We start from the raw sequence: 24,950 nt of genomic DNA on the forward strand, positions 1-24,950 counted from the left end.
AGGACCAGCACACCAGAACAGCAACAGTCCTCGATGAAGAATAACGGTAGATCAAAAGGATCCAACCTGAAGACACACAAACATAGATGAACAACAACCAAATCCAAGCAAATCTATCGAGGATAGATCCGCCAGAGACACACCTCCACACGCCCACCAATGATGCTAGACGCGCCACCGGAACGGGGGCTAGGCGGGAAGACCTTTGTTACATCTACAGGGAACCGCCGCCGTCTCGCCTTCCTGAGCAGGACATAAACGCTAAGAAAAATCAAAGGAACGACTAACAATGAAGCCTCCCCGCCGGCCCTTGCCAGGATCCACCGCGTCCCATGGACCTAGGGCCACTGGAGACGAGGTGGACCTACGGCGGCGTCGACGAGTGGCACGGACCCTAGCTTTGTTTTGGAATAGGAGGAGGCGGCGGCTGAGTTGCTTCACGATTTGACATTATCCATGGACAGTTAACCCAGAGGTAAACTACAAACAGAAGATGGTAGGTCCAGCAAAGTCAGTGACGTACCTAACGGCAACACAGCAACCCGAAATAGCATGTATTATTTTCAAGTATACAAACAAAGTAATTCACAAATTGTGGCTAGCCGCTTGCAATTGGTAGCTTGTTAGTCACTGACACCAGATACCTGCTGCCCCCGCGGCTGCATCCGACCTTTTCTCCTCCCACTCAGGCGCGCTCTCTCCTCTCTCTACATAACTCAAAGGACAGAGGAAATAATTCGGCTATGTTCTCCCAGATCTTCCATATATAGAGCATAAGAGGCATCGTTCTGTTTACACATATATCTTGCGTTGCTTCCTCCCCCTCTTCGGTGCTTCGAGATTGCAAGGAAAAAAATGTCATCTAGCCAGTTCGCCTCGGAGCATGTTTGCTATGTAAACTGCAACTATTGCAACACCATCCTTGTGGTATCACATCCCCCCCCCCCCCCCCCCCCCCCCCCCTCCTCCTCCTCTCTCTCTCTCTGTCTCTCTCCCCCAATTTGAGGCCATCTTTATTTATTCGGTACTGTTCGATTTTCTGAAGGGGTTAACAGCAGTTTTTTTTTTAGGTCAACAGTTCAATTCATGTAGTTTTGGGGAACAGGCCTTCGCTGCACACTCGTTGCTACAATAATTTAATTTCCATCAAGTTGTACAGTATCCTTTTTGTCTTTTCAGTTGCCCACTTACATTTTAGTTTGAACATTCGGTGTTTTCAGTAAACTTCATAGTGCATCAATAAGGTAACACTGATGTTTTCCCTTCTCAATATTTTCACAACATTAAATATGAATACACGGATCTGTTCATACATATCATCAGCAACAAGTACTATATTACTGCGTCGATTTCTTTTGCACTGTCCATTTCTGGTTTGTTTTGCCTTCTTCACTTTGGGCAGATGTACCATTTTTTCGGTAACAAATGGAAAACTATTTCTCCTTGAACTATCTAGTTTTGTTCTTTTTAGTGGTGCTTTACTTGGGATTAGATCCATAGACTATCTCGCGTGCATAACTGGGATTAGCCACTACCCTTTGATGCAATGGTTTTAGATAGCAAATTATATCTCAATTAATTTGGTCTTATCTTCACATATAATTTCGCAGAAATGTTCTGCACAATGGCAGGTTTTCATGCTTTCTAGAACTAAATAAACTTATCCCTGTAGATCAAGAAAGATACATAATGTTTCTTCATTGGATGTAATTTGGGAAGGAAACCTGCTGCATGGGATAATAGATTTTCTGAGAGTAACGCTTTCTTTTTGAAACAACGAGCCTCCTCGATTTCCATTCAAGAAACCGCCATAACCTATTTTCTTTTTGTGTATACATTTCTGAGAGTAATAAATAGGAAATAATCTTCATATGTTCATTGAAATATAATTTTTTTTTTCAAGTCAAGACTAGACATGCATGCGTACAGGCTGCAGCTGATTAAATCCTCTTTGACCACATATTTGTTTAGTTTTTCATGCGATATTACCCAGTACCGCTGCTTTACAAGATAGCTTAGTTTGAGCCGTTACTACTTTAATTAACTGATAAAATTTAAGCTGCCACAACCTTGAATTCTATCTCTCTCCTCTCCAAACAGAGTCATTCTGCGGATGTGGAGAGGGAAGTGGATCTGCTTGTCATGTCATTTTCCTCTTTCTCGATGTTTGGGCAGGTGGGGGTCTGTGTATGTGTCATGTGCTGAAAGAGAGGCTGGATCGAGAGAGGGTGGCATGAACTTTCACCTGTATAAAGTTTCCGCTACTTTTTTACGTTTTCATCATGCATGCCCTTACTAAGAGAGAGAGAGGATGTTGTCGTTTTCGACCAGAGATGTCATTGCCTGTCACCTGGAGGAGATGCCATTTGCTTTCTCATCATACATCAGGGTACGATATGGATATGAGAGCATCTCCAGCAGTTGCCCTCCAGAGCGACGCCTAAAGGGACGAGTCGGCGTAAAAAAAGGCCTGAGGTGAGTTGGTCCTCAGTCGTCGGTCTCAGGACCGCCCCAGATGCGTCTAATTTAAAAAAAACGTTCGGCGAAGTTCGGTTAAACACGGCTAAATTTCGGTAAACTTTGGCATATATTGACATGTTCGCGACGCGGTACATAGCAAATATAACTAAAAAAAGAAATCGCTGAACGCCGAGTAGTCGCCGTCGTCACCGCCATCCTCGCCGCGGTGATCGTCGTCGGCCTTCTCCTCCTTGACGCGGCCGTCCCTGGTGGACCCCTGACCGGCGTCACCAACGCGGACTGGTGGCAGCGGCGCGTCGTCGTCGTCGTCGTCGCTGTCTTCGATGACGACGACTCCTCCTTCGTCGCGGCCCCGGCGGCGCTGCTCGAACCGCCGAAGGGCAGCGGACTGGCGCTCCCTCGCCATCTTCAGGAGTCCTTGCGCGCCCATTCCAGGGCCGCGTCGTCGTCAAGCTCCACGTCGCCGTACTCCGTCTTCACGGCGGGGAGACCCGGCTCCGTCTTTGGCTTGACGAAGCGCGGAAGAGCCGACGAGGAGGCGCGCCGGCCGCCCTCGTTGATGACGATGCCTGCGCTTCGAGTGCGCCGGCCGAGCGGCGTCTCCGCCGCGGGCTCGGCCTTGACGCCGAGCAGCGCCGAAGAGCCGGAGGAATGGGAAGAAGCCCGTGAGGAGGAGTGCGAGGAGGACGACGAGGAGGAGCCGAACCTCCTGGGCATCCATTGCCCGCCGCGTCGGCGGTGGGCCGGGGCGGCCGCCCTCGCCGAGGAGGGTATGCCAGCGGCGGGTTGTTGCCGCCCTCAAGGTGCGTCAGCACGCCCTCGAGCGTGCGGCCTGGGACGCCCCACCACAGGTGGCGCCCCTCGCTGTTCTTCGTGCCGCTCACCACCGGCGCCCCGTTGGTGGACGCCAGCCTCTGCTGCTGACGGCGCTCGAAGTACGCCGCCCACGCCGCGTGGTTGTCGGCGGCGTACTGGGGAAGGGCGAGCTGCTCGATCTCCACCTCGGCGGCGAAGTAGTTGGGGCGCGCCACGGCGTCGGGCAACGGGGGAATGGGCACTCCCCCGTTGCTGAGCCTCCACCCCGTCGGCCCGGCACGCATGTCCGGCGGCACCGGGATGTTGGCCTCGAACAGGAGCCACGACTCGGCCGCCGCCTCGTCGCCGGGGAAACGTTCGGCCATCAGGGGAGGGAGAGGGAGGGCTCGGCGGTGGCGCACGGGAGAGGGAGAGGGAGGGCTCTTGATAGAGGCAAAGGTGTCCCGTCTTTCGATGAGATGATGGATATCGCTTTGATGGAAGTCGACTTTGACGATCCGACTACGAACGTGCGAGGACGTCGCGCCTTAGCAATCGCTAAACCAACTCCGAGAGGTTATTGACCACGCCGGAGCACGATCAACCTGACCACGAGGGTCTGTTTCCTGCGAGCAAACGAAGAACAAGCAAGAAACTGAGATTGCAATCTGGATATTGCGAATATAAGATGAAAGCTTTATTGATCAAGGTGGGGTTCTGTGACGCCTTTGTCTGGTCGTTGAACACAAACGAAGTATGCGAAGTTGCAGCTATGGCGAACTTTTAATCTAAACAAAACCCAAAGTCTAAACGACGCCCTAAGGGCTGTATATATGGAGGAAGAGGGGGGAATTTCGTGGCCCTTGGGTAAGGGGTCCGAAACCAACCTTATCTCTTGTTTCCCCACACATACGGACTCTAAAAATAGCCTATACTCAAGTATTTCGAAATTACATGGGCCTGGCCCAATAATAAGGTGACGCAGCACCTAAAATAGCCTCTGGACGAAAGTTATGAAGTAGCATCTTGTATATTTCGTCCAAGGCTTCATGCACACATTATGGTGGCTTCATGTAGCGACCAGACCTCAAACAGTCTGTGCTGCTGTGCACCAGTGTCATCCCTGGATCAGAAATGCTGACACGCACAGTACAAATGGAGGATTTTTAACAGAGTAGCAATCACACACTTATTACAACGAAAATCTCAAGAGAGAATAAGTATGACAAATATGGCTTAAGGCCATCTAAATACGATAACAGCGGAAGGCTTCGAAGATAAGTGAGTCCATCAACTCCAACGGCATCACTGAGTATAAGACCACGACCTAAGGCACCTTACTCGTCGTCTGAAAAGTCTGCAACATGAAACGTTGCAGCCCGAAAACGGGTCAGCACATGGAATATGCTGGCAATGTAACACATAGAGAATAATGAACATAATAAGGCTATACTACATGCATATATGGCTGGTAGAAGGCTCTATGGTTACAGTTTTGCGAAAAGCCAATTTTTCCCTACTGCAAAGGAATAAATTTTATTTAACTATCATGGTGGTTGTGAAACATTGAGAAGGTACCTCCAACTCAATCCCAATTAAGTATCATCATTAACCCAACAAAATTAATTAAAGTAACATGGTGATGAGATTCATATGATAATCCAGGTACTAGATACTCAAGATGTCCATAACCGGGGACACGGCTAATCATGATTAGTTTGTACACTCTGCAGAGGTTTGTGCACTTTTCCCCACAAGACTCGATCGCCTCCGCTTGATTCTCGCACTACATGTTGTTTGAGAAACGGATGACCGAGACATAGTCTTTCAGAAGCGTAAACTCTCTACTCCGGGTAGACCGTACCACCTACATCCCCTACATCTGCTAGTCTACCTCTTCAAGAGCTCACACAACTTAATCAACTATGCTAGAGCCCATAATAGCTTGTGGCTGCACACGGAAGTTTCTAGCATGAATAATCTCATGATCCCTTTGAGTCTGGGTGGCGGTCCATAGGATGATCACACGGGTACTCCGGGATATCCAAAAATACAAGCAGCACTGGGTTCTCCAGGTGCCTCAATCCACCCAGATGTGAGTTTTAGTTGCCACCTTAAGTAAACCATTAATTAATAATCTCACTTCTGTCGTGAATATCTCTCAAACCCAATCCATGTCTACAAGCATAGCATGGCAATATAAGCAAACGTAGAAGTAACTCCCAAGGGTTTGATAATAAAACAGGTGATAGGTACTACCTCATCTACTTCCCAATACCTACAATTTAATTAGATCCTAACCATGCAATGTTCGAGGATTGATCTAATGCAATAAAAACTGGGTATGGAAGAGTATGATCAAAGTGTTACTTGCCTTGCTGATGATCCGCGAAACCTAGAGATTCGAAGTAGCCAGCGGCGCACTCCGGGTACTCTATCGCAAACAAACAAGCAAACAATAAGTACTCATCTAATGCACAAGTAAAACTCAAATAAAGATCCAACCGGAAAGTTCAACTTAAGAACTCCGGTTTGCAAAAAGAATCAAATCGAACGAAGCAACGAAAATCAAACGGCGAGAGAAACAAGCTTCATTTACTAATCTGGATCTAGGTCAAATTTTACAGTAGCAAAAACTTGTTTGGGTAGGTTAAACGGAAAGAGAATTTCGAGACGAAACTCTAGGCGCTTGAATCGCCTGATTCCGATAAACGAGCGAAAAGTTAAACGAAAGCGAAGATCTGATTAGAAATCGCGATCTGGAATAATCGCGGAAAATCCGACGAAAAAGAAAACTGACGAACAGTTAAACGAACGAACGTTCGTTAACAACGACAATCCGACGAACACGTTCGTTAAAACGAACGGGTCGGTGAACGTTCTCTAATTAATAAAACCAGAAAAAAAAATAAACTGATCTAAAAAAACTAGGGTTTAGAAAAAAATTAAACCGAATCAGTTTTTTTTTAAAACGGACTCGGCGGCTTCGGTTACCTCGGCGGGCAGCTCCGGTGGGGCGGCGAGGGGCGACGGCGCACGGGCTCCGGGGCGGCGGCTGCGGCGGCGGCGCGGGCGCTCCTGCGGGCGGCGGCGGGTGCGGGTTGGGTGGCGGGGTGGGGAGAGGTGGCGGGGCAGGGGGTATTCAAGGAGGGGGAGGGGGTGGCGTGGAGGAGGGGGCAAGGCGGCGGCGGGCGGCGTGCATGAGCCGGACTCGGCGGCGGCGCGCGAGCGTGCTCGGGAGGGAGACGACGACGGACAGGCCGGCCTGGCTCGGCTGGGCCTCGGCCCAGTCGGGCGCGGTTTTTTTTTAAATATTCGCCGAATCTAAAGAAAATCGCGGAAAAATAAATAAAAATCCAAAAAATGTTAAAACAAATTTTCCCCGTCTAATTAAAATAATTAGAACGAGATGAACATTTTCTTGGCCCAAAAATGCAGTTTTGAAAACGTGCAATTTTTTAAATGCAATTAAAATTGCAAATAAAATCCGATAAAATCAAATATTTGATTTTAATATTTTTCCTCCAATATTTCCATTATTTTGGAGAAGTCATATTTTCTCCTCTCATTTATTTTAATATGAAATATTTTTCGGAGAGAAAAATAATTAAAACCAAAAATCCTCGTTTTATTATTTGATAAAAATCAAATATGAAAAACCGGGAAAATCCCCAACTCTCTCCGAGGGTCCTTGAGTTTCTTAGGATTTATCGAGGATTTGCCAGAATGCAAATAAAATATGCTATGCAATGATGATCTAATGTATAACATTCCAAATTGAAAATTTGGGATGTTACAAACCTACCCCCTTAAGATGAATCTCGCCCTCGAGATTCGGGTTGGCTAGAAAATAGGTGAGAGTGGTTCTTCCGTAGATCTTCCTCTCGCTCCCAGGTGGCTTCATCTTCCGTATGGTGACTCCACTGGACTTTGCAAAACTTGATAACCTTACTGCGGGTGACTCGGCTGGCATACTCAAGAATCTTAACTGGCTTCTCCTCATAGGTCAAATCACTTTCCAGCTGAATCGCTTCCAGTGGCACTGTATCTCTCAGCGGTATCTCAGCCATCTCTGCGTGGCACTTCTTCAACTGGGAAACGTGAAATACATCATGAACTCCTCACAATCCTTCAGGCAATTCCAGCTTGTAGGCAACTTCTCCCATACGTTCCAAAACTCTGTATGGTCCTACAAAACGAGGCGCTAACTTTCCCTTAACTCCAAAGCGCTTTACTCCTCGAAGTGGTGACACTCGAAGATAAACTCTGTTTCCGACTTCGTGAACTGTCTCCTTACGTTTTGAATCCGCATAACTCTTCTGTCTGGACTGGGCTACCTTGAGCCTATCGCGAATCAACCTCACTTTCTGTTCAGACTCTTTAATCAAATCTGGTCCAAACAACTGACGGTCCCCAACTTCGTCCCATAACAATGGTGTTCTACACCTCCTTCCTTACAAAGCTTTGAAAGGGGCCATCTTCAAACTGGTTTGATAACTGTTGTTGTAAGAAAACTCTGCATACGGCAAATTGTCGTCCCAACTAGATCCATAATCTAGCGCACAAGCTCTTAACATGTCTTCCAAAATCTGATTGACTCTCTCGGTCTGTCCATCTGTCTGTGGGTGAAAGGCTGTACTGAATTCTAGCCTGGTTCCCAAGGTTTCATGTAACTGATTCCAAAACTTCGAGGTAAACTGGGTTCCTCTGTCTGATACAATGGTCCTCGGAACTCCATGCAAACATACGATTCTGGTCATGTATATCTTTGCCAACTTAGCACTGGTGTAAGTGGTCTTCACTGGGATGAAATGAGCTACTTTCCTCAAACGGTCGACTACAACCCATATTGAGTCATAGCCTGAACGAGTCCTGGGCAATCCCGTGATAAAATCCATGCCTAGTTTATCCCACTTCCATTCGGATATCGGCAACGGTTGTAGCAATCCCGCTGGCTTCTGATGTTCTGCCTTCACTCTCTGACATACATCACAAACTGCTACATACTCCGCAATATCCTTCTTCATTCCGGTCCACCAGAACGTATCCTTCAAATCCAAATACATCTTGGTATTTCCTGGGTGAATCGAATACGGTGAATCATGGGCCTCTTGCAAGATCAACTTCCTGATCTCCGGATCATTGGGCACATAAACGCGGTCCTCAAACCATAAGGTATCGTGCTCATCCTCACGAAATCCCTTGGCTTTTCCTTTGCTCAACTTTTCCTTTATCTCGTCAATCTCCTTGTCTGCCTTCTGAGCTTCTCTGATCTTTTCCATCAAGGTAGACTGAATCTCCAACGTTGCTAAATAGCCTCTTGGAACTATCTCCAAACATAGATCGCGAAGATCCTCGGCTAACTCCTGGGGTAACTCTCCTGTCATGAGTGTGTTGACATGGCTCTTGCGGCTCAACGCATCTGCTATTACGTTAGCCTTCCCTGGGTGATAATGCAATCTCATATCATAGTCCTTAATAAGCTCCAACCATCTCCTCTGCCTGAGATTTAACTCCTTCTGCGTGAAAATGTACTTCAAACTCCTGTGATCCGTGTACACCTCACAATGGTTTCCGATGAGAAAATGTCTCCAGGTCTTCAACGCATGCACTACGGCTGCTAATTCCAAATCATGCGTGGCATAATTCTTCTCATGGGGTTTAAGTTGTCGTGAAGCATATGACACAACTCTTCCTTCCTGCATAAGCACTGCTCCAAGTCCTCGACGAGAAGCGTCGCAATAAACTTCATAATCCTTGCGCTGATCTGGCCGAATCAACACTGGTGATGTAACCAATCGTTTCTTCAACTCTTGGAAACTAGCTTCACATTCCTCAGTCCAATTGAATTTGGTGTCCTTCTTTAATAGCTCAGTCATGGGTTTTGCAATCTTCGAGAAATTATCGATGAACCTCCGGTAGTATCCTGCAAGTCCAAGAAAACTCCGGATCTCTCCAACTGACGTGGGTGATTCCCAACTTGTTACTGTGTCAACTTTGGCGGGGTCTACTGCTATTCCTTCTCCGGATATAACATGTCCGAGGAATCCAACTTCCTTCAGCCAAAATTCACATTTGCTGAACTTGGCGTATAACTGATGTTCTCTGAGCTTCTCGAGTACCAAACGCAAATGCTCCTTATGCTCCTCTTCGTTCTTTGAGTAGACCAAAATATCGTCAATGAACACCACGACGAACTTATCCAAAAAACTCCATAAACACTTTGTTCATCAGGTTCATGAAATAGGCAGGTGCGTTAGTCAGACCAAATGACATAACGGTATACTCATATAGCCCATACCTGGTGGTAAGAGCCGTCTTAGGTATATCCTGCTCTCGAATCTTTAACTGATGGTATCCTGATCGTAGATCGATCTTGGAAAATACTTTAGCTCCTTGTAAGCGGTCAAACAAATCATTGATCATCGGCAGTGGGTACTTGTTTTTGATGGTCACTTCATTCAATCCACGGTAATCAACAACCATCTTCAACGACCCATCTTTCCTCTCCACTAGAAGTTCTGGTGATCCCCAAGGTGACGAACTTGGGCGAATATAGCCTTTATCCAATAACTCCTTAATCTGCTTCTTAATCTCCTCCAAATCTTTTGCGGGCATCCTGTACGGTCTCTTAGATATTGGCCATGTGCCTAGCAAAAGTTCAATCAAGAACTCAATGTCTCTATCCTGTGGCATGCCTGGCAACTCTTCTGGAAATACATCCGGGTAATCCTTCACCACTGGTACTTCCTCCTGTACAACTCCTGATAAGGAATTCACCTGAGTCCTCTTCGGCACATGCCGGGATACATACTTAATCCTTCTTCCTTCTGGGGTGGTAAGCAAAATCGACTTACTGGCGCACTCAATGTTCCCTTCATACTTTGATAACCAATCCATGCCTAATATCACATCCAATCCTTGCGATTCCAATATTATTAGGTCTGAGGGAAACAGGTAGTTACCAATCCTTAATGGTAACCGTTCACACCATAAACTAGCCGTATACTCTGCTCCTGGCGAGGCTACTAACATGGGTGACCTAAGGGCTTGGGTTGGCAGTTTATACTTATCCACAAATCCCCTTGATATGTATGAATGCGATGCACCAGTATCAAAAAGAACGAGTGCAGTAAATGACTTAACCATAAACTTACCTATTACTGCATCAGGCTGTGCTTCAACCTCTTCCACGCTCACGTGGTTCACTTGTGCTTTGTTGAAAGGGTTCGGCTTCTTCCCAGAGCTTCCATTGCCATTTCCATTCTGGGCTTCAGGACAGTCGGTTGCATAATGTCCAGTCTTCTGGCACTTGAAACAAGTAATGTGACTTAGATCCCTCTTGGCTGGGGTTGAAGGGTTGGTGCGGTTCTGCCCGTTGCTTCGTCCATTCCCATTACCATTCTTGGAGCCATTATGGTTGTGCGAACTACCTCCTCCATGGGTATGCTGAAACTGTCCTCCCGGCTTCGGGGCAAAACATGGCTTCTGCTGGGCTCCAGAATTATACTTCCCTTGTCCATACTTCCTCTTACGGTTTTCAATCTGCTGTTGCTTCCCTTCAATCATGAGCGCTCTATCTACCAACTCCTGGTAGTTGTTGAAGGTTGCTACCATTAGCTGCATGCTCAGCTCATCATTCAATCCTTCCAAAAACTTCTCCTGCTTGGCTGCATCTGTAGCAACGTCATCTGGTGCATAACGTGCTAACTTACTGAAATCCTCCACATACTGGCCTACGGTGCGTCCTCCTTGGCGTAGGTTACGAAACTCGCGCTTCTTCATAGCCATAGCTCCTGCTGAAACATGGGCTGTACGGAAAGCTTGCTGAAACTGGTCCCATGTGACAGTGTCAATAGGATGTGTGGCTGTGTAATTCTCCCACCATGATGCTGCGGGTCCATCAAGCTGATGTGCGGCAAAACGCACTCTTTCCGCATCTGTGCATCCTGCAGTGGCCAACTCCCTTCCAACTTTGCGGAGCCAATCATCTGCAACTATCGGCTCGGTGCTGCTGGAAAACACCGGCGGATTTAGCCTCAAGAAACGGGCTAAGTGATCAACAGGTGGTGGTGGTGGGTTGTTGTTGTTGTTGTTGTTGCCTTGGTTCTGTACTAACACTTGCATCAGGGCATTCTGTTGCTGAATCAACTGGGTGATCTCCGGTGGGAAAACAAATCCGGTGTCGCGTCTCGGAGGCATCTGATAGGTTAGAAAAGATGAGAGTTTAGAATAGAATGAGGTCTAGAGAGAAAACACTACCCATATGCTCATGAGACAAACACAATCAATATCACTCAATCAATTCAAACAAGGCATACAATCGATCTAACTAGCGTTACAAAAGTGCTTGAACTATACTATATATATGGGAGAATACTACTACTGATATGGTGGTCTACTAGAAATTTTGATCAGTCGAAGACTCCATGATATCCGCTCCAGCTTCATCAACAAAGTCATCTTCACTAGGGTCCGAGTCGGTGTCGTCGATGATGATGTAGTTATCCGGGCAAGCGCATTCATCATCTTCTGCTTTTGGCACTGGATTTCCCATGAGTACTCCAATCTTCTTCTCCAGGTCGTCATTCTTCCCTACTAGCGCGACGATTTCCTCCAAATAATCCTTGCGTGTAGCCTTGAGTTCTTCCTCCAACTCCTTGATCTTCGTCAATGCCTTCTTCAGATCTATCTTGTCTGAGCACATATGGTTCTCCTGGCGACGAATGTGTTGGTTTTGCTCCTGGATGAAAGCTGCAATGGATCCATCCTTCTTAGTGCTAATCATCTCCCATTGCTCGTCTCGGCGTCCAAAAATCTGATAAATAGTATCCTTAAGCTCCCTGTGGTAGACTTCTCCAATGCATCCCATAGAGATGTGGGCTGCCATGCTCTTCCCTAAACTCCAGGTTGGTGCTTCAAAAGCCAACTTTATAGGCTCAGTGACTGGCGTAAACGTCCTTCCTGGAACTTGAACTTGAATCTTCCAGCTCTCTTCTTCAGGTAATGTGGCGTTGTAGGTTCCGGTGATGCTTGGTATTCCAATGTTCAAGTACTTAGTGACTTCCTTCAAGTGTCGTCCAAAAGGCGTATCTTCATCTGGTTGCATGAACTTGCTCCTTGCATCCGCCATTCCTAAAAAAGTAGAAAGTGGAGAGGAGTCAGAAATGAGAAGAGAGAAGTGTTCTAGGGTTTAAGCTTAGTGGTCGTGTCCTACAGTCAGCGTGTGCTCTGATACCACCTTTGTAGCGACCAGACCTCAAACAGTCTGTGCTATTGTGCACCAGTGTCATCCCTGGATCAGTAATGCTGACATGCACAGTACAAATGGAGGATTTTTAACAGAGTAGCAATCACACACTTATTACAACGAAAATCTCAAGAGAGAATAAGTATGACAAATATGGCTTAAGGCCATCTAAATACGATAACAGCGGAAGGCTTCGAAGATAAGTGAGTCCATCAACTCCAACGGCATCACTGAGTATAAGACCACGACCTAAGGCACCTTACTCGTCGTCTGAAAAGTCCGCAATATGAAACGTTGCAGCCCGAAAACGGGTCAGCACATGGAATATGCTGGTAATGTAACACATAGAGAATAATGAACATAATAAGGCTATACTACATGCATATATGGCTGGTAGAAGGCTCTATGGTTACAATTTTGTGAAAAGCCAATTTTTCCCTACTGCAAAGTAATAAATTTTATTTAACTATCATGGTGGTTGTGAAACATTGAGAAGGTACCTCCAACTCAATCCCAATTAAGTATCATCATTAACCCAACAAAATTAATTAAAGTAACATGGTGATGAGATTCATATGATAATCCAGGTACTAGATACTCAAGATGTCCATAACCGGGGACACGGCTAATCATGATTAGTTTGTACACTCTGCAGAGGTTTGTGCACTTTTCCCCACAAGACTCGATCGCCTCCGCTTGATTCTCGCACTACATGTTGTTTGAGAAACGGATGACCGAGACACAGTCTTTCAGAAGCGTAAACTCTCTACTCCGGGTAGACCGTACCACCTACATCCCCTACATATGCTAGTCTACCTCTTCAAGAGCTCACACAACTTAATCAACTATGCTAGAGCCCATAATAGCTTGTGGCTACACACGGAAGTTTCTAGCATGAATAATCTCATGATCCCTTTGAGCCTGGGTGGCGGTCCATAGGATGATCACACGGGTACTCCGGGATATCCAAAAATACAGGCAGCACTGGGTTCTCCAGGTGCCTCAATCCACCCAGATGTGAGTTTTAGTTGCCACCTTAAGTAAACCATTAATTAACAATCTCACATCTTCGTGAATATCTCTCAAACCCAATCCACGTCTACAAGCATAGCATGGCAATATAAGCAAACGTAGAAGTAACTCCCAAGGGTTTGATAATAAAACAGGTGATAGGTACTACCTCATCTACTTCCCAATACCCACAATTTAATTAGATCCTAACCATGCAATGTTCAAGGATTGATCTAATGCAATAAAAACTGGGTATGGAAGAGTATGATCAAAGTTTTACTTGCCTTGCTGATGATCCGCGAAACCTAGAGATTCGAAGTAGCAAGCGGCGCACTCCGGGTACTCTATCGCAAACAAACAAGCAAACAATAAGTACTCATCTAATGCACAAGTAAAACTCAAATAACGATCCAACCAGAAAGTTCAACTTAAGAACTCCGGTTTGCAAAAAGAATCAAATCGAACGAAGCAACGAAAATCAAACGGCGAGAGAAACAAGCTTCATTTACTAATCTGGATCTAGGTCAAATTTTACAGTAGCAAAAACTTGTTTGAGTAGGTTAAACGGAAAGAGAATTTCGAGACGAAACTCTAGGCGCTTGAATCGCCTGATTCCGATAAACGAGCGAAAAGTTAAACGAAAGCGAAGATCTGATCAGAAATCGCGATCTGGAATAATCGCGGAAAATCCGACGAAAAAGAAAACTGACGAACAGTTAAACGAACGAACGTTCGTTAACAGCGACAATCCGACGAACACGTTCGTTAAAACGAACGGGTCGGTGAACGTTCTCTAATTAATAAAACCAGAAAAAAAACCGATCTAAAAAAACTAGGGTTTAGAAAAAAATAAACCGAATCGTTTTTTTTTAAAACCGGACTCGGCGGCGGCGGCTTCGGCTACCTCGGCGGGCAGCTCCGGCGGAGCGGCGAGGGGCGGCGGGGCTCGGGCGGCGTCGGGGCGACGGCGGGAGGCGGCGGCGCACGGGCTCCGGGGCGGCGGCTGCGGCGGCGGCGCGGGCGCTCCTGCGGGCGGCGGCGGGTGCGGGTTGGGCGGCGGGGTGGGGAGAGGTGGCGGGGCAGGGGGTATTTAAGGAGGGGGAGGGGGTGGCGTGGAGGAGGGGGCAAGGCGGCGGCGGGCGGCGTGCACGAGCCGGACTCGGCGGCGGCGCGCGAGCGTGCTCGGGAGGGAGACGACGACGGGACGGGCCGGCCTGGCTCGGCTGGGCCTCGGCCCAGTCGGGCGCGGGTTTTTTTAAAATATTCGCCGAATCTAAACAAATCGCAGAAAAATAAATAAAAATCCAAAAAATGTTAAAACAAATTTTCCCCGTCTAATTAAAATAATTAGAACGAGATGAACATTTTTTTGGCCCAAAAATGCAGTTTTGAAAACGTGCAATTTTTTTAAATGCAATTAAAATTGCAAATAAAATCCGATAAAATCAAATATTTGATTTTAATATTTCCTCCAATATTTCCATTATTTTGGAGAAGTCATATTTTCTCCTCTCATTTATTTTAATATGAAATATTTTTCGGAGAGAAAAATAATTAAAACCAAAAATCCTCGTTTTATTATTTGATAAAAATCAAATATGAAAAACCGGGAAAATCCCCAACTCTCTCCGAGGGTCCTTGAGTTGCTTAGGATTTATCGAGGATTTCCCAGAATGCAAATAAAATATGCTATGCAATGATGATCTAATGTATAACATTCCAAATTGAAAATTTGGGATGTTACACTTCAACGTCCTGAAATCATCACTTGTAACTCCGTTCTTGTCCCCCATGCGCATACCATCATCTCCATGCTTGTTCTTGCTCCAATGTTCATGCTTCTCAAAGCTAGGCCCTTCATTTGTAAGCAAAACAAATGTATCCAATTTAGGCAGCATCATATTCTCATGAACATTAGAATCATTACCAAGAAACGAAAGTACCTGGTAATTTAATTGGCGTGCGCGAGCTCTAGTAATTGGTCCAGTATGTACAACAGCAGAGGTTGTGGGTGTAACAATGGTATTGATGTCCTCATCATCCTCCCCTTCTTGAAATGAAGTCGTCCTCGACAGAAGCTCATCTCCCTCACCCAAATAAGGCTTCAAATCTGCAATGTTAAAAGTGAGACTAACCCCAAAATCTGCAGGCAGCTCAAGTTTATATGCATTATCATTTATTTTCTCTAACACCTTAAAAGGACCATCAGCACGTGGCATTAGCTTTGATTTGCACAAATCAGGAAATCTATCCTTACGCAAATGTAACCAAACAAGATCTCCAGGTGCAAACACAACATGTTTCCTACCCTTATCTCCAGCAAGTTTATATTTAGCATTCATACGCTCAATGTTTTCCTTAGTTAACTCATGCATTTTTAAGATCAATTCAGCACGTTGTTTAGCATCAAAATTAACCTTCTCCGAAGATGGAAGAGGCAACAAATCAATAGGTGCACGAGGTAGGAAACCATACACAATTTCAAAAGGGCACATCTTAGTAGTAGAATGCAATGAACGATTATAAGCAAACTCAATATGAGGCAAGCATTCTTCCCACATTTTCTTATTATTCTTCAAAACAGCCCTAAGCATAGTAGACAATGTTCTATTGACTACTTCAGTTTGTCCATCAGTTTGGGGATGACAAGTAGTACTAAAAAGCAGTTTAGTCCCCAACTTAGCCCATAAACATCTCCAAAAGTGGCTAAGAAATTTAGTATCATGATCTAAAACAATAGTATTTGGCACACCATGCAAACGAATAATTTCATGGAAGAACAAATCAGCAACATTAATAGCATCATCACTTTTATGACATGGTATAAAGTGTGCCATTTTTTAGAATCTATCCACGACAACAAATATGCTATCCCTCCCCTTCTTTGTTCAAGGAAAACCTAAAACAAAGTCCATAGATATATCCTCCCAAGGAACACTAGGTACAGGCAAAGGCATATATAAACCATGAGGATTGAGTCGTGACTTAGCTTTTTGACATGTAGTGCAGCGAGCAACAAAACGCTCAACATCCTGTCTCATCTTTTGCCAAAAGAAATGTGTAGCAAGTACGTCCTCCGTCTTCTTCATGCCAAAGTGTCCCATTAATCCTCCTCCATGCGCCTCCTGCAACAACAAAAGACGAAGAGAGTTAGCTGGAATGCATAGCTTGTTAGCACGGAACACAAATCCATCATTAATGACAAATTTGTTCCAGATTCTTCCTTCTTTACAATTCTGCAAAACATCTTTAAAATCAGCATCATGCACATATTGATCTTTGATGGTCTCCAAACCAAATATTTTGAAGTCAAGTTGTGACAGCATAGTATAGCGACGAGACAATGCATCAACAATAACATTTTCTTTACCCTTCTTGTGTTTAATGACATAAGGGAAAGTTTCAATGAATTCAACCCATTTAGCATGTCTACGATTCAGTTTAGCTTGACTTTTAATATGTTTCAAAGATTCATGATCAGAATGTATAACAAATTCTTTGGGCCATAAATAATGTTGCCATGTTTCTAAAGTCCGAACAAGAGCATATAGTTCTTTATCATAAGTAGAATAATTCAGACTAGGCCCACTCAATTTTTCAGAAAAGTATGCAACAGGTTTACCATCTTGTAATAACACACCTCCTAATCCAATTCCACTAGCATCACATTCAAGCTCAAAAGTCTTATTAAAATCAGGAAGTTGGAGTAAAGGAGCATGTGTCAACTTATCTTTCAATACCGTGAAGGCTTCTTCCTGTGCGGTACCCCAAACAAAAGGCACATCCTTCTTTGTAAGCTCGTTGAGAGGTGCAGCAATCATGCTAAAATCTCTCACAAAACGCCTATAGAAACCAGCGAGTCCAAGAAAACTCCGCACTTGTGTGACCGTTTTGGGCTGCGGCCAACTCTCAATAGCTTCAATCTTGGCTTTATCAACTTCAATTCCCTGTGGAGTAACAACATAGCCAAGAAAAGATACTCGGTCGGTGCAAAAGGTGTACTTCCCAAGGTTACCAAACAAACGTGCATCACGTAGAGCAATAAAAACAACACGTAAATGTTCCAAATGTTCTTCCAAAGATTTGCTATAAATCAGTATATCATCAAAATAGACTACCACAAATCGTCCAATGAAAGCACGTAAAACTTCGTTCATTAGTCTCATGAAAGTACTAGGTGCATTAGTTAACCCAAAAGGCATGACTAACCACTCATATAAACCAAACTTAGTTTTAAATGCAGTTTTCCATTCATCTCCCAATTTCATACGAATTTGATGGTATCCACTACGCAAATCAACTTTGGAGAATATTGTAGAGCCACTCAATTCATCAAGCATATCATCTAGCCTAGGAATAGGATGACGATAACGAATAGTAATATTATTAATGCCTCTACAATCAACACACATACGCGACGTACCATCCTTTTTAGGCACTAGTATAATAGGAACAGCACAAGGACTAAGAGATTCGCGTATATAACCTTTGTCGAGCAGCTCCTGTACTTGACGCATAATCTCCTTCGTCTCCTCTGGATTGGTACGGTATGGTGCACGGTTGGGTAGCGATGCACCGGAAATTAAGTCAATTTGATGCTCAATCCCTCGAATAGGTGGTAATCCCGGTGGCACGTCTTGTGGGAAGACGTCAGCGAACTCCTGCAAAATGTTAGTGACAGCAGGGGGCAAAGAGGAAGGCACGTCCTCGAATGAAAATAATGCCTCTTTGCACACAAAAGCATAGCAAACAGATTTGCTGAAATCTAGCTCATCAATATCAGATTTTGTGGCAAGTAAACATGCACTTTTCAATTTAATTTCAGAAACAACACTAGATGGTTTATTATTAGGTTTCATTTGTTGCTCAAATTCTTTTGCCACAATCTGATTTTCACTCTTATTTTTCTCCTTTTTTGCTTTATTAGCTCTATTAATGTCATCTTTCAAAATGGAATCAGGAGTCATAGGAAGCAAAGTAATATTTTTATCCTTATTAACAAGAGTATACTGATTGTTTCTACCATGGTGTACAGAATTTTTATCAAATTGCCATGGTCTACCAAGTAATAAGGAACATGCTTGCATGGGTACCACATCACAATCAACATAATCAGCATATGTAGAGATACTAAAAAGCACACGAACAGTACGTGTTACCTTAACCTTGCCGCTGTTGTTGAACCATTGGATGTAGTAAGGATGTGGATGTGGTCTTGTGGTATATGGATACGGATTCAGAGCGGTGGCGGATAAGCAATAGTGGTAGATGGCAAGGCGATGATGATGGTGCGGCGGCGGCGTGACAACTTATGACCAGAACTCGAAACTCTAAAAGACTAGACTCTAAGACCAGCAACTTGACACGACGATGCAACCGCAAATTCAACAAAGCAAAAATCCTAAAAAGATTATGCAAAGGCTCAGATTGGTTCGGATATACTGAACTAACCCTAATTTTTTTTGTGGCTTTTTCGTGGACTGTAGGTATGAAGAACAGACTCGATCTAAACTACGAAAAACTGCAAAATCTCACCGAGCAACCTGGAAATCTGATACCACTTGATAGAGGCAAAGGTGTCCCGTCTTTCGATGAGATGATGGATATCGCTTTGATGGAAGTCGACTTTGACGATCCGAGTACGAACGTGCGAGGACGTCGCGCCTTAGCAATCGCTAAACCAACTCCGAGAGGTTATTGACCACGCCGGAGCACGATCAACCTGACTACGAGGGTCTGTTTCCTGCGAGCAAACGAAGAACAAGCAAGAAACTGAGATTGCAATCTGGATATTGCGAATATAAGATGAAAGCTTTATTGATCAAGGTGGGGTTCTGTGACGCCTTTGTCTGGTCGTTGAACACAAACGAAGTACGCGAAGTTGCAGCTATGGCGAACTTTTAATCTAAACAAAACCCAAAGTCTAAACGACACCCTAAGGGCTGTATATATGGAGGAAGAGGGGGGAATTTCGTGGCCCTTGGGGAAGGGGTCCGAAACCAACCCTATCTCTTGTTTCCCCACACATACGGACTCTAAAAATAGCCTATACTCAAGTATTTCGAAATTACATGGGCCTGGCCCAATAATAAGGTGACGCAGCACCTAAAATAGCCTCTGGACGAAAGTTATGAAGTAGCATCTTGTATATTTCGTCCAAGGCTTCATGCACGCATTATGGTGGCTTCAACGTCCTGAAATAATCACTTGTAACTCCGTTCTTGTCCCCCATGCGCATGCCATCATCTCCATGCTTGTTCTTGCTCCAATGTTCATCCTTCTCAAAGCTAGGCCCTTCATTTGTAAGCAAAACAAATGTATCCAATTTAGGCAGCATCATATTCTCATGAACATTAAAATCATTACCAAGAAACGAAAGTACCTGGTAATTTAATTGGCGTGCGCGAGCTCTAGTAATTGGTCCAGTATGTATAGCAGCAGGGGGCTACGGGTGTAACAATGGTATTGATGTCCTCATCAGCTCGGCGGCTGCGCACGGGAGAGGTAGAGCTCGGGGTGTGGCCAGAGGCGAGAGAGGTCACCGGCTTATATAGCCGCGCCCGTGTGTACGCGTGCGCGGGAGGGGAGGCGTCGGCGCGCCGCCCGTGAGGAATCAATGGCAAGGCTGACCGGCGGCGGCAGTGCGGCAGCCTTGGCATTGATTCCCGCGGGAACCAAGGCGATGAGGGCGACGAAGCGCCCGTCTCGCTGACTCGGCGGGCCCGCGGCTGCTTCGCACCAAAACAACTCGCCCTGGCGCCCCCCAGCGCGCTGGGTTCGGACTGGGTCCGCCGGCGCTGATTTCGGCCGGCGAAAATCGGGCTCCTGAGGGCGCGACTGGGCCGTTTTTTCGGCGCCGGCGCGAAAAAATCGCCTGGGAAGGCCTTTCTGGAGGCGCGGCTGGTGATGCTCCGAGACATGGTGCAACTTTACCATGCATTCCTAGCTACTAGTATAACTCTCTACCTAGTGGGCACCACACATTGACCGTTTGCATTGACCCCATATAGCTCTTGCAACTCTACTTTTTAGAGCACGCATGATTTTGTACCTATCTCTCTCTCCCTCTCTCCGCGCGCATGCCTGTGTGTATCTATGAAGTCTAAATAAGCACTGTTGCACATAGCTAGCAAGTTTTGTTGACTGTACTTGAACCATTTGCAAGCTAGCGCTGGTGCAAGATAGCAAGCATTTAATCTAGCCTGTGACTTGTTTCTGTTCATTTGGATCTAACTTACATGATTTATGAATGACTACCATATACAGATAACTATTCAAGATACTCCATTTAGCTACTATACTTACAATAATAGTTCAACAGTGCCACACGTCTATCCTGTACACTATTTATTGCAAAACAAATACACGTGATATAATTCATACTCCAAAATACTACAGTTCTATGCATCAGTACCTTTAATAATAAAACACATGTATACACAGGTTTAATTATTAGCAGTTAACGTATACAAACATATTTGCAGGTCAACGTGCCAAACAATTGTTCCTACAATATTGTGACTGTTAGATGTGGGCATTGCACGATGGTTCTCTCCATGGATCTTGGACCTTTCCACCAAGCACGCACCGCTCAAGAACACCAGGTGTAGAATGCAAACGGTTCTAATAAATTGTGGATCCACAAATATAACAGCAAGAGTTATTGTGGCACTATGTATATACTTCCTCCGTCCCATAATGTAAGACTTTTTTTTACTACACTAGAGTCAAAAAACATCTTACATTACGGAACAGAGAAAGTATGTGTTTACTAGGTTATATAAATATCTAATAGGACGCTTAATTGTTTCTTTTGCCCTAGAGGACTACTTCACCCGGGTTTATAAGGCCTAGTATGTTTTTCGAGATTTACTATGGCCATCAGTTAGACCAACAATATATACGATGTGTGCCACAAAAAGTATAGCGGTGAGTTTATATTTGAAAGAAGATTCTAACAGTATGATTACATGGCATATAACTCATATATTAGCGCTCCATCTGATTTTTTTTTTGGAAAAGGAGGCTTGTCCCCGGCCTCTGCATCTGAGCAATGCATGCAGCCATATTATTAAAAGTCTAAAAAAACAAAGTATTCAAAATACATATTACGCCTTATGAACGTGGACTGACGATGTACAATTTCCTTTTCTCCCGACATCTGTCCTTTTTTGGATGGCCTGCTGATGATTACATTTTAACTTCGTACATAATCTGTGATAGCTAAACAGGTTGACAACAACATTGTCGACTGTTTTAATCTCATATATATTGTGGTATAGTGTTTTTTGAGAAAATAAATAAGGGTACATCTCATAAATATAGTTTGACCAATATTTACAACTAATGGTTACATGCATATTTGTTTATTTAGGTGCAGAACAGAGTTATATTGAATAATTCTGGGAGTTACGACTCTGCTGCAAGGAATCAGCGGGCAATGCCCATGTATCTGATGGTGAACAATCAGCAGCAAGTGTCGCCGATACGCCGTATGTTGTTTATTTTCATGTTTACTAATTTGCCGCATTTCTTGAATTGTCGTTATTGACGAACTGCATATCATTTTACTATTTTTGTTTCATATAACCACACACTTTACCTACTAAGAGCATCTATAACCGGAACCCCTACTTTTCCCTAAACATCCATGCAGATAGCTCGAACACTTTCAGATCAAAAAACATAACCCAACCGGAGCCCCAAAACCCAACACATACTGTTAGACGAATAAGTCGCGGCTTGCCGGCTTCGGCCAGGGCATGTCGGGCACGCGTGCGTGCGTGTGCCAGACATGGCGTGCATGGTCCGGTCCGCGTCAGGCTAGTAGCTGCGTGTGTGTACCAGCATGTGTATGAGCGCGTGCGTGGGTCTGCTGGCGATGGAGCCAGAGGTGTGACCGCGTCGCCCGGGTAGTTAGTAGCCGCGTCGTCCGCGTACGGGCGCGACGGGAGCGCGAGCCAAGTAGGCTACAGGGTGCAGGGCGTGGGTGAGTGGCAGCGCCGTGGGCGCTGCGTGCGTATGAGTGCGCGTATAAGAACTCGCTGGGTCCTCTGTGTATTGCCGGGCAGTGGCTGAGTTCGTGCTCAGAGAAAGAAAGAAAGTGGCCGTTCGTGCGGCCGGCGGCGTTCGTGCGCCGGGCATTTCTTGCTGTGTGCTCCTCGCCTTTCCTCCTTCCTTCTTCTACGTTCGTGCGAGAGAAAGAGAGAGCTCCGGCGCAAGGCGAGGCGAGGCTGCGGCAACAACAATTGGTATATAGAGCTTTGGTTCGGGCGATCACCGGCGACCATGGCGCTCGTCCCTCATGGCGGTGGCGCGGGTGGATCGGGTCGATGGCGATGCCGATGCTCACGGTGGACAACTACACCGTGTGGGAGATCAAGGCGCAGGCCATCCTCGACGTGCACACCGTGTGGGAGGCAGTGGTGCCAGGCGACACGGCGGTGAACGCGCGGAAGGACAAGACGGCGCGCGCGTTGCTCCTCGGGGTGTTGCCGGAGGATGTGCTGCTGCAGGTGTCGACGAAGCTCACCGCCAGGGAGGTATGGGACTCCCTGAAGGTGAGGTTCGTCGGCGCCGATCGGGTGCGCGAGGCATGGCTGGCGACGCTGTGCGGCGACTTTGACCGCATGAAGATGGCGGACGGCGAGTAGCTCGACATGTACGGTGGGAGGCTCGCGGCGATGGCGGCGAGGTACGCCAACCTCGGGGAGATGCTGGGCGACGCAACACTTGTCAAGAAGTTGCTGGACACGGTGCCGGATCGCCTCTTCCCCCTCATCGCCGGCATCGAGCAGTTCCACGACGTGACGACGATGTCATTCGACGAGGCGCTCGGGCGACTGCGCGCGTTCGACGAGCGGGTTCGGCGCCGTGGACAAGACGACGGCGAGCGGGCGAACGGACAGCTCCTGTACACTGCGGCGCAGTGGCGGGCGCGGGAGCGGCGTCAAGGCGGAGCTCGGGACGACAACGACGGCAAGAGCGTGGCATTGAGCAGTGGCGGGAACCGGCGCGGCCGCTGCTACAAGTGCGGCGAGCGCGGACACTTCGAACGCGACTGCCCCCAGCTGTGGAGGGAGCCGGCGGCGGAGCGCGCGCTGATGGCGGACGTCGGCGTTGAAGACGGCGGACTCCTCTGAGCCACGGCTTAGAGGGGTGAATGTTAGACGAATAAGCCGTGGCTTGCCGGCTTCGGCCAGAGCACGTCGGCCACGCGTGCGTGCGTGTGCCAGACATGGCGTGCATGCTCCGGTCCGCATCAGGCTAGTAGCTGCGTGTGTGTGTGTACCAGCATGTGTATGAGTGCGTACGTGGGTCTGCTGGCGATGGAGCCGGAGGTGTGACCGCGTCGCCCGGGCAGTTTGTGGCCGCTCATCCGCGTATGGGCGCGACGGGAGCGCGAGCCAAGTAGGCTGCGGGGTGCGGGGCGTGGGTGAGTGGGAGCGCCGTGGGCACTGCGTGCGTACGAGTGCGCGTATAAGAACTCGCTGGGTCCTCTGTGTATTGTCGGGAAGTGGCTGAGTTCGTGCTCAGAGAAAGAAAGCAAGTGGCCGTTCGTGCGGCTGGCGGCGTTCGTGCGCCGGCCATTTCTTGCTGTGTGCTCCTTGCCTTTCCTCCTTCCTTCTTCTACGTTCGTGCGAGAAAGAGAGAGCTCCGGCGCAAGGCGAGGCAAGGCTGCGGCAACAACACATACGCCCAGGCTGTCCGACACCCCTCATATTCAGCCCATATGTGGGGCGGATATGGGGACGCATGGACACGTCCACCACGTGGGACTGACAGGCAGGACCCACACGAGAACTGCTGATGAGGTCACTGGTTTGTTGAGGACACATTGATGGCGTCGCTCTGGTGCACCATCTGAGGGGCCAAATCCGGCTATTTAAGCCGGATGGTGAGGGTAAAACCTAGCGGCCCCCATTCCGTCCTTTCCATCCCATCCACTTCGACCTTGTCGTCTACCATGGTCGGGTAGAACATCACACATTACACAATTCTCACACTCGAGTGCTGGTGGAGGTCATGTGGGAGATGTGTGTCGCCGAGATATGTGGTGTCCCTCACCTTGCGGGGGAGGAGAATGTGCCAGGACTGGGCATGGAGGTTCCATAGGAGGAGGTGATAGAGGAGGAGCCACGGGGCCTAGAGGTTGAGCCTGGCCGATTGTGCCGGAAGCAAGCGGAGGGTGACTTCGACCTCGCCCAAGCCGTGGAGGCAGAGGTGGTGCACCTCTTCGCGGAGGCACAGTTGATGGCGGAGCAAGCAGGCGCGGCCGCCTTCACGGTGCGCGTCGCCAACCCACGTCTCATGGACAAAAACCAGGCCATCTTGGAGTCGCTCCAGTCCGAGCGGGAGGTGGAGGTGAACCGCTGGCATATCCACCTCGCCGACCTGAGTCATGAGAGGCTAC

The 24,950-nt window shown here is 46.8% G+C and overlaps 1 protein-coding gene across 1 annotated transcript in view; it reads left to right on the forward strand.

The window, feature by feature from the left end:
* Nucleotides 1-671: 671 nt before the first annotated feature.
* LOC109782467 (protein YABBY 1) overlaps nt 672-24,950 on the forward strand; it is a 68,160-nt gene continuing 43,881 nt past the window's right edge. The window contains exons 1-3 of the mRNA XM_045233012.2: nt 672-927; nt 21,022-21,141; nt 21,912-22,029. Of these exons, the coding sequence (XP_045088947.1) occupies nt 856-927; nt 21,022-21,141; nt 21,912-22,029 (310 nt within the window). The 5' untranslated portion in view covers nt 672-855. The remainder of the gene's footprint in view (nt 928-21,021; nt 21,142-21,911; nt 22,030-24,950) is intronic.

Source organism: Aegilops tauschii, chromosome 2 (genome assembly GCF_002575655.3).
Source record: "Aegilops tauschii subsp. strangulata cultivar AL8/78 chromosome 2, Aet v6.0, whole genome shotgun sequence".
NCBI lineage: Eukaryota > Viridiplantae > Streptophyta > Magnoliopsida > Poales > Poaceae > Aegilops > Aegilops tauschii.